This window comes from Drosophila erecta, unplaced genomic scaffold (genome assembly GCF_003286155.1).
Source record: "Drosophila erecta strain 14021-0224.00,06,07 unplaced genomic scaffold, DereRS2 tig00000126-arrow-pilon, whole genome shotgun sequence".
In the NCBI taxonomy this organism is placed as follows: domain Eukaryota; kingdom Metazoa; phylum Arthropoda; class Insecta; order Diptera; family Drosophilidae; genus Drosophila; species Drosophila erecta.
The window spans coordinates 14,192,925-14,208,218 of NW_020825209.1; the positions used below are offsets into that span (position 1 = coordinate 14,192,925).

At 43.2% G+C, this 15,294-nt stretch overlaps 1 protein-coding gene across 1 annotated transcript; it reads left to right on the forward strand.

Annotated features, from left to right (window-relative positions):
- Window positions 1-433: 433 nt before the first annotated feature.
- Window positions 434-14,496, forward strand: LOC6551653 (carbonic anhydrase-related protein 10). The gene is made up of 8 exons (XM_001978531.3): window positions 434-1,204; window positions 9,106-9,153; window positions 10,656-10,792; window positions 10,891-11,082; window positions 11,138-11,300; window positions 12,429-12,583; window positions 13,212-13,343; window positions 13,771-14,496. Exons 1-8 carry the CDS (start codon window positions 1,117-1,119, stop codon window positions 13,855-13,857), a joined length of 1,002 nt encoding a protein of 333 aa, XP_001978567.1. The 5' UTR covers window positions 434-1,116; the 3' UTR covers window positions 13,858-14,496.
- The last annotated feature ends 798 nt before the right edge of the window (window positions 14,497-15,294 follow it).

Sequence of the window (15,294 nt, forward strand, 5' to 3'; positions counted from 1 at the left end):
GAGGATTTGCAATTAAAAATTAAAAAATTCTAATTATGAAAGAGGTTCTATAAACCACAAATATATTTCAAAGAAGGTAGTTATATCTGTAAAAAAACCTTATACTTTAATATAAGGTGATAATTAATTTAAAAATATATATCATTATTATATATGATATAGATGTGATACCAATACCAATGGGGAAAACGATCGAAACCTTATGATGAATTGTATATATTTGATAAGCAATTTGATTTCCCTCTTAGGTTGTTCCCATTTTCGGAGATTTCCCAACGTTTATTAGAAGATTATGCTGCATTTCAGTCCCAGTATTTCAAATGGCAGCTCTTCGTGCGGCAGACCTTCGGCAGGCCGCTCGGCTGCGCTCGGTTCCGCTCGTTCGCTTTCGTCCTGCCACGAACATCCCTTCGGCGCTGCTGCTGTTGGCAGTGTGCTGCCGTCGTTGTTGTTGCTGCTGCTGTTGCTGCTGCGCGCCTGCCGAGAAGCCCGTTGCATATCCTTTGGCGCTGATGCCACTGACAGTGCCGTTCAGTTTCGATTCGCATTCAGAGACAGACGGACGCGTCCTGTCGGCCCTTCGATTGCACTTGTTCGAAAAAGCGCGAAAGTTGCAATTTTCAAAATCCAAGAAAACGCACGCTTCTTCCGTTTAATAGGCAAGGTCGAAGAGAAGCAGAAACATTTTTTTTTCGAGTGTGCAGTGTGAAAAGAGCCGGCCAAAAAAGAAAATTGCAAAACGAGAACACAGAAGACGGAAATGAAGCCAGCAAGTTGTGTGCATATCGGAGAAAGTAACGGAAATTAAAATTTGCATATATGCAAAAGGAGGCGGGCGGCGGTGGGTGGGCCATGCAGGAGCGATGAAGATGGAAATTAAGATGAAAGAGAATCCCAAACTGACCGAAACAAGACTCAAGTGTCAGATCTAACTGCAGACTCGTGCGCAATCCAACCCACCAGCCGAAAGCTTAAGAGGGGCACACCAAACACAACAAAACCAAAACCAAAACCAAAAATAAAAAAAAACCCAGAACTCCCAGTAGCAATAGTCCAGTTCCAGTTGCAGCCAGTGCAATCTAAAGTCCAGCCACAAACAGATACAGTCACATAGAGATGCCGTCGCCAGGACACCACACATCATTCTGCTGCTCCACGGCAGGATTTATCGCTTGCTCAGCAATCGTTCTGCTTTGCAGTTCCGGTAAGTGAAATATGCCCCACAAAAGGACTCGGGACGCAGAGGGGTCCAGGATCCAGGATCCAGGATCTAGGATTCGGGGGAATGAAGACCACTTCACTCAATGCTTAACTCACTGCCTCGACTTCTTTTCTGTTGACCAACAAATTTGATTTTGCCAGCTTCTGGTTTATTGTTGACGTTGCATCTTGCAATGGAAACGTCATCGAATGTAAAATGTTTTGCGAGGCAAGTTTAAAAGGATTTCGGCAGGCTGCACACAGATACAGCTCCAGTCGCAGATAGAGATACATTTACAGATACAGTTCCCCTAGCCGAACAGAAACGCACCGACACTTGCCACAAACAGAGAGTGCAGCATGGGGCAGCGGCAGCGGCAGTGAAAGGACGAAAGTCCTGGCACAAAGGGCAGGCGGCAAAAACACTGCCAAGGTCTGGACAAACGGACAAACGGACAAGCGGACAAAGGGTATACCGACACAAGGACATAAGGACATAAGGACGTGTGTGGCAGCAAGTACTCGGACAACTTCAGCTCGGTTAATGCATTTCGTTGCACACACAAAAAACGGCGAAAGCATAAATATATTTGCACAAAAATGTGCTGAAAACAGCTTGGGGCAGCAACGTTCAGCGCCACTCACATGTTGCAATGGGAAAACAAATTAACACTCAATTAGCTAAGCCTCAAGCTCGGAACAAAAGTGGACAAATCTCAGCTGTAGTTTTGAATAAAAGAGATTTGAAAGTGCATTTTGGGTTAAGCAAATCATATATACTTGGAAAATTAATACCCAAATAATTTTTTAAAATGCTGCTCTGCCTAATTCAATAAAATACCCGTTTGCTATATAAAAATATTTAGTATTAGGTTACTTTCATAATTCTGAGATCGCAGAAGGTTACATGTTTTCCGCAGATAGTTTTATAGTTAGTTTTATAGAATCTGAAAATAATGGAAAGCGCAACAACTTTAAATATTTTGCACATTTTGCCATTTCCAATTGAAAGGCCAAACAAAAAAGTAGAAGGCGAGAGGAGACCGAGTTCATCAAGCTGGTTTAATTCCATGCATTTGGCACACATTTTCTGCAGTGGCCTACCAATTTTCATAGTCGTTTTGCACTGCAGCTTTTTGCAGTTGATGGGTTCAAAATATATTTATATTTAAATTTTATATTCATAATGTTTTTACACATTGAACAGCGCATTAGTAATAAAAACCGCAGACAGATCGGTTTTTGGAACAGGGCTCTTTTTCTTTTTCACTCTTTTTTTTGTTTGGCTTGGTTGTCAGGTGGTCAGATGGCCAGGTGGCCAGGGAACAAAACAGGACACTCTGGCGTTTGTTATAAAAATTGCAGCATAAACAAGTGCAAATAAAAATAGGCGAAGCCCAAACAACAACAGTAGCAGTGCGGTCAGACAACAACACGAAGAGGAACCAGAGGAACAACAACCACAGGGGCAGCAACTGAAATTGCATAAACTGCAAAGTGCAAAACTGAAAAACGAGTGAAACGAATGAAAAGGGGTGTGAAAAGCGGGGCATTGGCGACAAAACATTGCCAGTCATAAATATGAAAATATTAAACAGTGTGCGCCAGCAACGAATGCCAAATACTCTTTGCACAGTGAAAATATTGAATGTATCAAACAAAGGAAGGTTCTCTGAAAAAAGTTGCAAGAAAACCAGTTTACTTAATAAAGCATTAGGAAAATGGAAAAAATAGCTTCAAATTGCTTGCTTAGATTAAAGTGAAGGGGAGTCTCTAAGTGTGAAGCACACTGTAAATTTTCATTGTTTTATCAAACTTTAGGCGATGAGACAGCCAAAAAAGGCTTTTACCAAATCAGGTCAGTTTAAATCTAAAAGCCGACTAATCATATGAATGTGGCCAAAACACCCTGATAATAATCGAAAGGCCTTTCCATGGAAGGCAGGCCATAAAAAATAAAGCCGGGAAGCCCAGGAAAAGCGAGAAAAGCGGGAAAAGCGAGGAAAGGAAAAACGGAAAACATTTTGTGGGGCGTAACAAAAGCGAACTATATGGCAGAAATGCATGCAGGACAATCAACTCTCTCACAAACACACACCGTCGCACTCGCAGGACTCAATAGTGTACGTACGTATATCTATCTATGTGCGTGTGTGCGTGTGTGTGTGTGCGTGTGTGCTTGTGTGTGGTTTATGATACCATTTAGCCGGAGGGTTGTTTTGACAAATTGTGCAAATTATTGTGTTAAATTTGCCCTTGAGGTGAAAAATCACTTTGACATGGCCAGCCAAGAGGCAGCGATTTTCCTGCCCTTTTTCCCTCGTATTTTTTGCACTCCACCCGCTTTCCATTCCACTTTTCCGCTTTTCCAAGAAGTGCTTAGCTGATTGTGCTTTTGTCTGTCGTATTATAGACGCCACTACATATGTCAGCCGGAGGGCAATACGCCTCGTTTGACCACCGATCCACTTGAAGTGGCTGCCCCAATCTGCTGCAAGTGCCTCGAAGCACAGCAGCGTTCAAGGAAATAGCCCCCAATGCGATATCCAGCTGAATATTTTCCAGCTCTTGTGCTATAAGAAAAGAAAAACTGCTAAGAAATAAGCGTGCATCACTAAAAAGGGCTAGTAACTATTGTAACTATCTATTGTATGCCTTTTTTTGGTCAAAAGCCGGTTGGCGAGTGCTAACATTTTGTTCGCAACTAAATGAAGAGATGAGAAGTACATTTCCCGTTTTCTTTTTTTTCGGGCCAATGCCACTAATTGAGACAGCGCAGATATCCGTAGTTGAAGTTGCCAAGCTGGAAAAAGTTTTCAAAAAACGATTTCGCATGCAGCGTTGACGTGACTCGCATTAGCCACCGAAAACTGCACACGTGTGTGTCTGCACCTCCCCCCTTGGCTGTGACCGCTCACCTTTGACCTCCAGCTCCAGCACCACCCACTTTTCCTTGCTGCACGGGAAAATGTACTGTTGCTTATTATCGAAATTGTATATGCCAAGCAGCAGCAGCAGCAGCGGCAGCGGCCTCAACTTCCTCCTGAGTCTTCTTGGTCGCTTTCTTTCAGCCACTTCTGCCAGGTGGTTTTCCGTTTTGGGGTAAAACGGGGTAGATTGGTGGGAAAAAGTGGCTAAAGTTTGCTGGCACCAACAAATTAAGATAGTTGGTTAGTTGCAAGCGGCAAATGTCTAGACGGTTTTTAGCCAAATTATGGTTTTCAAGCGTTGTATTTGCTCGCCCTGTGATTCCGTCCCCGATCCTTTCATGAACATGAGCTTTGGCTTACTTTGTTGGCAATTACCCCACATGCACTCGGGAAAAAACATTGGGCTTTATCAAAGCCAACTCGTACCTACAATAAGCAGAACTGTAACTATCGGTATTAGCTTTCCAAGAAATGGGTCGCTTTAAATGCTCTTAAATACTTTTTAGGGCGGTTGTATATTGTATTTAATGACTTTTTTGCGCGAAGCTGATCCTTATCCGGTTGGAATTGCTTTTCAATCAACGTTTTCGGGAGCATTTAAACGCATTTGCACAGCATGCGAAAAAATAACAAATCAAACAGCACAAACATCAACTTTTGCTGTTAACTCATCGCGTGAGTTGAACGTTTATTTCCCTCCACTGTGTTCATCAGCATTCCCCTCGATTTTCCTCCTTTCTTATTTTATTTTTCTTTTTTTTTTTTTGCCTTTTCCTGACCCATTTTTTAATTTACCCCAGAAGATGAAATGGGAATTTTATTTTTGGCGCCAAGAACCAACAAAAGTATTTCACTGCAAGAACGCAAATGAAAACTCAAAAAAGACAAAAGATACAAAAGAATGAAGTGAGGAATTCCTACAATGTTTCCTTCCGGGGTGGAAAAACTTTTGCCAACTATTTAGAAAAATCATGTAATGACGTGGAAATTGTTTGTGTCCCTATTGCTGGTTAATTTGCTTAGCGATTAAGTGCAAATTGTGGACTCAGAGAGTTTTCAAACACACAAATGAAGCGAAATAGTTTGGTTGCATTCGCTGGCGACAATGTTTAACATAAATTAAGTGGCAATTCCGGTAAGTGTGCAAAAACTCTTCAGTATGCATTTAACAAGTTTAGATTGATTGAGACCCTGTAAAGAATAGTACAACCATTTGGAGAACATTTTCGAAGCATTCAAAATGTATGTTAGTTCAGCGTGCGCTCAACTCAGTTGATAATATATTTAAAGCTGCAGTCTGTTCTCCGCCAGCTGTAGTTGAACTATTTTTCCGCGTTTCGGGCCATGCATAATGCAGCTAATCAGTATTAATGCGCTTTCCATGGAAATCCAGTGTGTGCGGGCTGCAAATGAAATATTTAAGCGAAAAATGCACAAACGCGAGCCGTGGAAATCTGATCGAATGTTTGCGAGTAAATGAACACTTTATGAAGGGAGCCAAGTTGGTGAAGGGTGAGAAAACGGGAGGTTCGGGACCTTCGCAGTTATAGTCGTCAATCTTTCGAGGGCGGCTGCCAAGGCGACAGTTTGATAAACTGAAGCAGCGCTTCAGATACTAATCAGCGCTGCTCCGCTCGCCTAACAGGAAGCAATAAATTCTGCCAGGACATGCCAGGATACGCCAGGATATGGGTATATGGGTATACGCACACACACATTCACGCATAATTGGTGTGCAAGTTTGTGTGCATTCCGCGCCCTTGTCTAGAAATTTTAATTAAAAGCGATGACACAGCGAGTAATTCAATATCAAAATGTCGCCTATTAATTTTAAGAACATTTCCTTTATTGATTCACTGTCAATATTATATTGAACCCATAATTTACACATAAAAGGGCTATTTCCATCCCCCCACGGCGATCTTTCGCCCATCGCCTGCCTTTGTTTGGCTTGTTTAATTCATTTAGACATTGAAATGTTAACGGGGCGTGTTGGACCTCCTTTGATGGCACCCATGCACGCCATGCTGTGCGTGACGGGAACGGCGAGGAAAGTCGAGGACATTTTCCCGCTTTTTGATAGCCAAACATTCCATCTTTACGCCATTTTCACGCACACGCCAAACAGGCAAACTGGCAAGCAAACAAATAACAAGGCCTAAATGGGCCAGACACACGACCCGAACCTTTTCATTTCGCCCACTTGATTCTGATTCAGATTCAGATTCTGATTCTGGTTCTGATTTGACGCCCATATCGTATACTGGTTACAACAAACAAACGAGCGAAATGGAAATCCCAGTTAATTTAGTCGTCTAAACGCGCTTGTTATTGATAAGCAAGTGACTCACAGAACACGGCAATTAATGCGATAAGGTAATAAAATGTGGCTTGGGCTCAAGCACACGGAAATGCCAATTAACATTCAGTTTGCATGGAAGAATGACGGGGAAATCATGCTTAAATATTCATAATTGTTGTATGGAACTCGTAGACAACAGAAGTTTTAGTGACAGGAACAAAAACGTAACACAGGTTTTTAATGTATTAAATATATTCAAATATATGCCTAAATATATTTCACATGATTGGTGCGCTAAATTGTGTAAGTGATCTGCCAAGGACACATTAAACAAAACTGTCATCCAATCCAGATTGAACACATTGAATTCAGCACCGACCAGGCATCTAAGCGGCAAGCCCATGCACTATTTACTATAAACTATAAACTATAAACCATGGCTATAAACATACATATATAGGTGCTTCGACTTCTGGCCGTTGGAGTTGATAAACAGCCGCAGATAGGAGTTAAAGCAGCTGGAACTGGCACAAAGGCCTAATGCTCCGCATGCCAGAGAGGGCAAACAGATACTTATAAATATAGGATGGAGATGGAGGTACATATGGATGGGCGGCGGCCTGGGGAGGGGGAACGATTGAGACAATAACCCGAAAGCCAGATTCCATTTGAATGGCCAACAGGACCATAAACCATTGGCCAGCGCACACACACAATTGTGGCGACAGACTGGCTGTCTTTGGCATCTCCTCACTCACCCTAAGCCACACACAAAAAACAAGTCAAGTCATTTACCAGAACCTCGAATTTATCGAGATTATTTCTTATTTATTTATTAAATAGATTTATTATTTTACTGTGGACTTGGGGACTTGGTTTCTTTTTCTTGGTTTGCCAAAAATCAAATCCGTTTAGATGCGAAATCAGTTTCAAATGGCATGCAGCTTTTTGCGGTGTACCCGAATTTTCGCTGGCGTTGAAATAAAACTGTTATGGCAATAAATTAGGTAGCTGCAGCATGAAAACAAATTCACCAAATGACGGAAATGCAGTCGGCTGATGAATCGCGGAGTCCTGATGAGTCCTGGCAGTGAATCGAGATCCTTTGCCAGGGTATTTATCGCGCTCCGTTTTCGGGGCCAATTCAATAGCATACTTTGCAGCGCTAAGCAGACAATAACAACCGGGCAAACAAGAGGCAAAAAGAAGCGCCGGCCAGCGACAACCAAACAAACAAACAAACAAACAAACAAAATGAAGTGACGTCGCCGAGTCGCGGCTCACAAAAAAACGGACGTTCATTGTTATGCCAAGAAAAGCAACACGACGACCCGAAAAGGAATTCAGCAGCAGCAAACAGAGACAAAGGCACGGGATGCCCAAGGATCAGCTGGCAAATTGGGATACACTATCGCAGTTGTGGGGCACCTACCATTTGGGAGTGCTCTTGTCTTGGCACATTTTGTGGTTCAGCCAAAATGTAAATTATGCTCGTGCAAACTAAACGATGTCAGCAAAAACTCATAGCTACAATTGGCATAACCTAGCTGTAGATATTTCCATGTCTATGCTAGATATAAGATATTAATTGCAGTATAACAGTGTATCAATTCAACTGAGGTAACATTATGACGACCCTGGGAAGTCACGATAAGTGCACATCCTTCGCTCCAAGTCGCCAGGGTATTCGCGTGATGGCAGCCAACAGGAAGCGGGCAACGGTTCCAGTTCCAGCGACTCCCTTTTGAACTTCCGCTTTGGCTTGCAGCAATTTCTTTGGGCTTTATTGCCGCCCCACCCACTGCCACCCCCACTGCAAAGTGCCCCTGCCGAAAAGCTCCGTTACGACGCATATAGCATAAATTTTGAATACGCTCGAACTGCCAAGGGGGGAGTGGTGGGGTCTTGGCGAAAAAATGACAAAAAAAAAAGAAGGGGAAAATAGCGAAAATTGTCTGTCGCTTGATAAAGCGGAAGCAGAACTTGCCCATAAACGAAATGTGGCAACTGAGTGTAAACTTTATTGGCGCCAGACTGCCTGGCGACATCGCTGTTGTCGTCCTCATCCCTTAGCCCCGAATCCAGTAAACCAGCAACCCAGCAGCCTGGCTGCTTTTTTGTGTGTGGCCCAGTTGGACGTTGACTCATGCGACACGCAGGATAAGCAGGACCAGCAGTAGGACCAGGAGCAGGACGACGACCACCAGATCCGATGGCGTCTCGATGGCTGGCAACTAAAGTCATCGCTTACCCCCCAGAAAGAAGCAGCCGCCTGTTTGTTTTGTCTGACTTCGCCGGTGACTTCCAGTCTGCGGGTGAAATAACGGGAAGCGGCGCGGAATCGAGGAAATCTTACATTAGTTGATTTCATGCGCTGTTTACATTGGCAGCGAATTATGCGCATTGAAAACCCGAGATTTTGCTGCCAGCGGGAGTGGGGTGCTCCGCATTCCCAGGATCTTGGGCTGCAATCCTGCATATGCAAAGGGATTGGGGAATCCGGGACTCGGTGGCCTCGGTGGCCTCGGCTGACTGTTGACTGCTCCTTGGAGTCAACTGCGAGCGGCGTTTTGCAGCTTGTCTAGACTTTAAGCTCCTTGGCACCTTGGTGCTTACCTTTCAGCTTTAAGCCCCTCGATTTGATTGGTATTTCTGGCTCTCTTCTACTTTCAGAGGTCCTGTCGAGTTGGGAGGAGTGGTGGACATACGATGGCATATCCGGTAAGTGCTTCACGAGTAGTCCTAAGTTGTGATGCCCCCCAAATATGAAAGCTAAATAGTTTCGAACATAAAATGCTCACTTTACAAATACGCAACAAGCCCCATCATTTTGCCGCCCTTTAATCAATTTTGCTGTGTGAATGTTGAGTCTTCGTATGAATAAATTGGTAAAACTTTCGGATGCTGTGGCTGATTTAATTACATTTCAAATGGTTTGGCAACAAAAACGCAGACAGAGCACACACACACACACATGTTGCTGCTGTTGTAATTGTTGCTTGTCACTGTTTGCATTTTCCCCCCACTTTAGCAACAAAAAATACAAAAATACAAAAAGGCAAAGAAAGAAGGGGAAACAAGCAACATGCAACAGCAGCAATAGCAACAAATGAATGCAAAACACAAAATGAACAGCCGCCACAAAAGCGACAATTGCGGGGGCAGGGGGGTGGTTGCAGTGGGCGGAGTGGGGCGCAGTGGGTCAAAACACAATGGCCGGTCAGCTGCAGCACCAGCGAGCAGTTTTTAAACTTTGGCATTTATTGCCGCCGCGTGTCATCAATGCACCCACACACATGCAGGGAAAAACTCGCGACGAAATTGTAGAGAATCGGCATTCGAATGGCATTCGAAAAATGCTGGAAAACACTTTTGGGATTCATCACATAACTAGGTATTCCGAAAATGCGTTCAAACTGCATGGCAATTGATTATTACACTGCCTGCATCATTTGTATAACTCAAAATGCAAAAGTTTCACAACAATAATTTGTTCTAAATAAATAAATACAGTCTCCCACAGCCAACTAATCCAACACCTATTATTTGCATTTATTTGAGTGGCCACCAGCAGCATGCAGAGAAAGATATTAAATTTTGCATAAGGCACACACACACCCATCTCCACTTGCCCCACCTCTTTTTACGCCCCCCTGACCACACACACCCCACTCAGATGGCCAATACACACACGCACACACGCTCTTATGGTGTGTGGCATTGTTTTGAAAAGTTTCGACAGTTTTCAGCCCGTCACATCGACCAACAACCCAAACTCGAACCCAAACAACTGACCCCCAACGGTGCATTTAATTGCCATTTAAAAGGGGGCGATGGGGCCAGTTGGGGGCTTATGAAATTTCATTTGGCATTTGAAATTGTCATCGATGTTGCTGCTGCAGCTTCTGTTCTGTTCCTGTTTCTGTTTCTGTTTGCATTGGGCGAAGAGGCGAAGACACGTTTTCCATTTGCTCGATTGACAGAACACCATATATGGCCGAGGAACATAACAGGCACAGCAACGGTGGCCAATAACCAAAGCACGGGCATATGGCCATGTTCCAATGCTGGACTGCACTCTTTAGCCACTCTGATTATGGCTAGCTATGTGGCAACTATAGCGATATAATAACTCATGTATATAAGTGGTGTTAGCTTTATAGTATCAGCCCACAGTTACCCAGCTGTATTACCCACTTGTAATCTCTTGTTGTTTCCGGCAGGACCAAGCTTCTGGGGCCTCATCAATCCGCAGTGGAATATGTGCAACAAAGGACGCCGCCAGTCGCCCATCGACGTGGTGCCCGACAAGCTGCTCTTCGATCCCTATCTGCGGCCCCTGCACATCGACAAGCACAAGGTGCGTAGAGGCCACGAGGTCATGAGGTATCCCGTTTGGCGAGACCCTAACGCCAGGACCCGCATGTCCTGGCTATACCCATTTGCATTGCGTTGCAGGTATCCGGCACGCTGCACAACACCGGCCAGTCGCTGGTCTTCCGCGTGGACAAGGACACCAAGCAGCACGTGAACATATCCGGCGGACCGCTGGCCTACCGCTACCAATTCGAGGAGATCTACATACACTACGGCACGGAGAACGTGCGCGGATCCGAGCACTTCATCCAGGGCTACAGCTTTCCAGGCGAGGTTAGAACTGCTGAACGCCCTAAAACTATGATTGCTTCAACTCCATTCGCTGCAGATCCAAATCTACGGCTTCAACAAGGAGCTGTACCACAACATGTCCGAGGCGCAGCACAAGTCGCAGGGCATCGTTGGACTCTCCTTGATGGTGCAAATTGGCGAGACGCCCAATCCGGAGTTGCGGATCATCACCAGCACCTTCAACAAGGTGTTGTACAGAGGTGAGTGTGAATTTGCAGGCATTCCTCCCAGTTGCCAATCCCCCAAACCCTTGACCACCTTCGTTTCCGTCTACGCAAAATGCTGCCGGAAATGTTGCAATGTTAATACCGTTGCAAGTTGCCTTTTCTCCGGCTGCCCGCTTTTATGATGTCATTGCAGCAGCAGCAACAACAGCATTACTTCGGTGGGCCATAATTATGTCCAGGCGAACCGTAAAAAATCGAATCGGGGGGCTGAGATGGGCGTGCCAAATTGCGACTGGCCGGCACAAAGTGACGAAAATGAAACCTCGAATTACACTAAACCGACACTTAATAATTTCCCCCCCTCCCATTGCCCATTGCACGTCTCGCTGGCATTTTCTTGGCCAGCTTAATAGCCTTTTTACAGGTCGTACAACTTTATGGGGGCCCAGCCCCAGCCTTAATTTGTAAAATGCCGGGCAAAACCGAGCGCAAGAAGCCGAGCGCCAAGAAATATGCCAGCCAACAGCGAGAACCACCATCATAACTGCAGGATAAGGTGGCTATATAGAGTTTCAAGGTACTTAAAATGCAGATACTCTACCGAAATATTGCGAGAAAGTATATCGTGATGAAAATTATGACACTATTCCACACAGTAGAGCCATTTTCATACGATACGATAATGATAGTTCGTTGCAACTAAAGGTTACAACCACATATACAATCCTGCCCAAATCGTTGATCCGTCAGATACACCAATCAGCTGATTGATGTGAGAGTATGCGCACCTGCCATGCAAAAACTCTGCCCCAAAGTGGAGCTCCCACTCGTCGCGGCCAACAAAAAAAAAGAAAAGAAAGGAAAACCATCTCCTCCCGCGGATTTCATTTGACTTGGGCTGCAAGCCGCGAGTTGCTTCATTTCCGGCTGGCAAATGATTTGTATGAATAAAGTCGAGCGCTGACGTTGAAGTGGTCAGGTTTGGCCACTGGGAACTGAAAAGTGGCAACTAGGAACTGGCCTGAATTATTCATCAGACGCCCGCCAGACGTGTTCCATGCATACATACATGTATACCCGTGGTACATGTATATATGTGTGTATTGTGCGATGTGCCCATAAGCAACGTTCCGTCTAACCTGACGCCCGCCTCCTTTGCAGGATTCTCCACGCCCATACGACACATATCCGTGAGATCGCTGCTGCCGAACACGGATCACTACATCACCTACGAGGGCTCGACGACGCATCCGGGCTGCTGGGAGAGCACCGTCTGGATCATAGTTAATAAGCCCATCTATATCACCAAGCAGGAGGTGAGTTTGTGGCGCCTCCATTTGCGCACCGCAAATAATTAAATGCATTTCGTGTGTTGTTCGATTGCAATTAGAGCGGCGCTCGCACTTGCTGCTGCTGGTTTATTTATGTTTGATTTTTTGTTGTTGTTGTTTTAGTTGTTTTTTACTGTAGTGTTGTAGTGCTGTAGTCCTGTAGTGCCCACTCCTCCTCACTGGTCGCTGATTGGAAGTACAATGGCATCGCATAAATGCAATTATAAAATTGCTCATCAATTTGGGCATTGGTCAGATCGCGGTGGAAGCGCGGTCAATATTCCGCTCTGTGCATAATTAAAAAACAATATTTGGTTAGTTTAATCAATTTGCATAAATGCATATGAAACATGTGTAATGGCCATGCCGCTGGGGTCAAAAGTGTTGGCCGACAAAAAGTACTCCAAGTAAATGAGTAAACAGCGAAATAGGCAGGCAAAAAGAATGACAATTGTGATTTTCATAGACCAGCTCTGCAATAATACTCATTCACTAAAATATTACAATGCCATACATTTGAATTATGCGCTAATCATATCATGCCACTCATATCACCGCATAATTCAGCAGCAATTAGTGGCTCATTTTCCAACACTAATGCCCTGTCTTTCAGTTGTACCAACTCCGACGACTGATGCAAGGCTCCGAGAGTACTCCAAAAGCTCCACTAGGTAATAATGCGCGACCCGTGCAAAGTTTACACCATAGAACCGTAAGGACGAACATAGATTTTAAGCGAAACAAGGTGAGTGTGACGGCGCTTAATTAACCCATTAGCCCCGCACGGTTGCCAAGTGGACACGGTTTTATTTGTGGTCGCATCATTATAGTATTTACGCATTTTTGTTCATTAATTTGTAATTTGTACGCCCCAGTGGGGTAACTTTTATCGCTGATTACTTTTTTATGGCATTAACATGGCTGTGTTATTGCTGTTAATTTATTTTTAATGCAAAGTGGGCGATTTCGTGTAAAACATTCAATCCGACGATTTGAGACGAAAACGCTAAAACTATTTACAGCCATTTAGGCGCAAGTATTTCCACTTTTTGCGTTTTGAGGCGGCAACCGTGTGTGGCAACTACTACTGCACATATGTATGTATCTGGCAACAGTACCATGTATCTTAACTTCTCTTCCCGATTCTCTGCACTGCCTACGAAACCGAACAGAATCAATATGCGTGCCCATCGATGTACAAGGACATGTACTATCGGGCGAATCGATGGTCACCCGACACGGGACTTTTGATACGTTGACAACTGGGCTGGGAGAGCCGCGAAGAGCAATTATTATTGCCATTATTATTATTATTATTATTGTGTGTGGTAAATAATGTTACAGCAATTACAACTATAATGGCAACAACTGGTTGCAAAAACATCAACAACTGAGGCTGGCAACGAAGCATTTTGCATTTTGCATTTTGCATTTTTTATGTCGCATTCAATTTTTATATTCATGTTTACAACACGAACTCAGGATTCGTTTGGCTTGCAATTGCAATATTCCTACAGCAGCAGCAGCAGCACAGTAAATTGTATTATTTATTTCATTATTATTAATAATACGACAACGGGACAAATTTAGGTAACAAAAGCAGGAAAAAATAAGCGGAAAAGGAATGCTTATAGAGCAGTATAACAATAGAGTAAATGCTATGCCAAACAAAAATGCTAAATTTAACAAACAAAAAGCTGACACACAGACACTAGCGAATATAAAATAGCATATAGTAGCTGAAAATTTGCGTAAAAATATTATTGCATATTCCTGTGGCGGAGTGTGAGAACTTAATTCAATGAAATTTAATACAATTCGGTTTTTGTCTTCAATTTATATGTATTTATGCAAAGCTCAAAAAGCACGAGTCTATCATCGTGTTTTTTGTTTTTTGTTTTTGTTTTTTTTTGCAAGGTTTAAATTTTGTAAATTGATGTGTGTGTTAATTTAATAAACAAGGACTGTGGCTTTTCAATTACCTATTTTCCCATAGATGTTCTAGTCGAATAGAGATTCTGGTCGATTTAAAAGCTTAGATTTAATCTGAGCTCTTTTAAATATTTCCGATTCAATGCATCCTATATGCATTTTCATAATCATTTGTGATTCGCCTCCTTTGTTAAATGCCGATACCAACAACAATTTAGCAAAAAAAAATAAACAATGTTATGAGCAACAAAAAAATGCGACAACAAAGTGAAAAAAAGAGAATTTCCGTAAACTGGATGGGTGGACAATAACTAACAAACAAAAAAAAAACAAAACGAAACGAAACGAAGATTAATGAAGAGTTGTAGACGAAGTATAAACAAATGGCAACAGAAATAAACAACAAGTAAATATTCATATAAATATACACAAAAGTAAAGGTATCTATATAAATTCATATATATACACGCATATATATACACCACTATACCAGGGGATCTATAGATATCTCTCAGGATTGCCAATTTCCAGACACTTGTTTCAAACAAATGAATTTAATGCTTTCAAAATCCTTCTAAAGCTATTACAAATCCTGCTGCGAATTCTGTGACACCCCTGTTTATATATACACCACCATATATGTATGTACGATCGAGAAGGTGCGGTAACTAAAATAAAACCAATACGAACTACTAAGCAATGCAGCCAGGAAGTTGAACAAAAATCGATACACTCTATAGTATGGCTATGTATAACTCCCACAC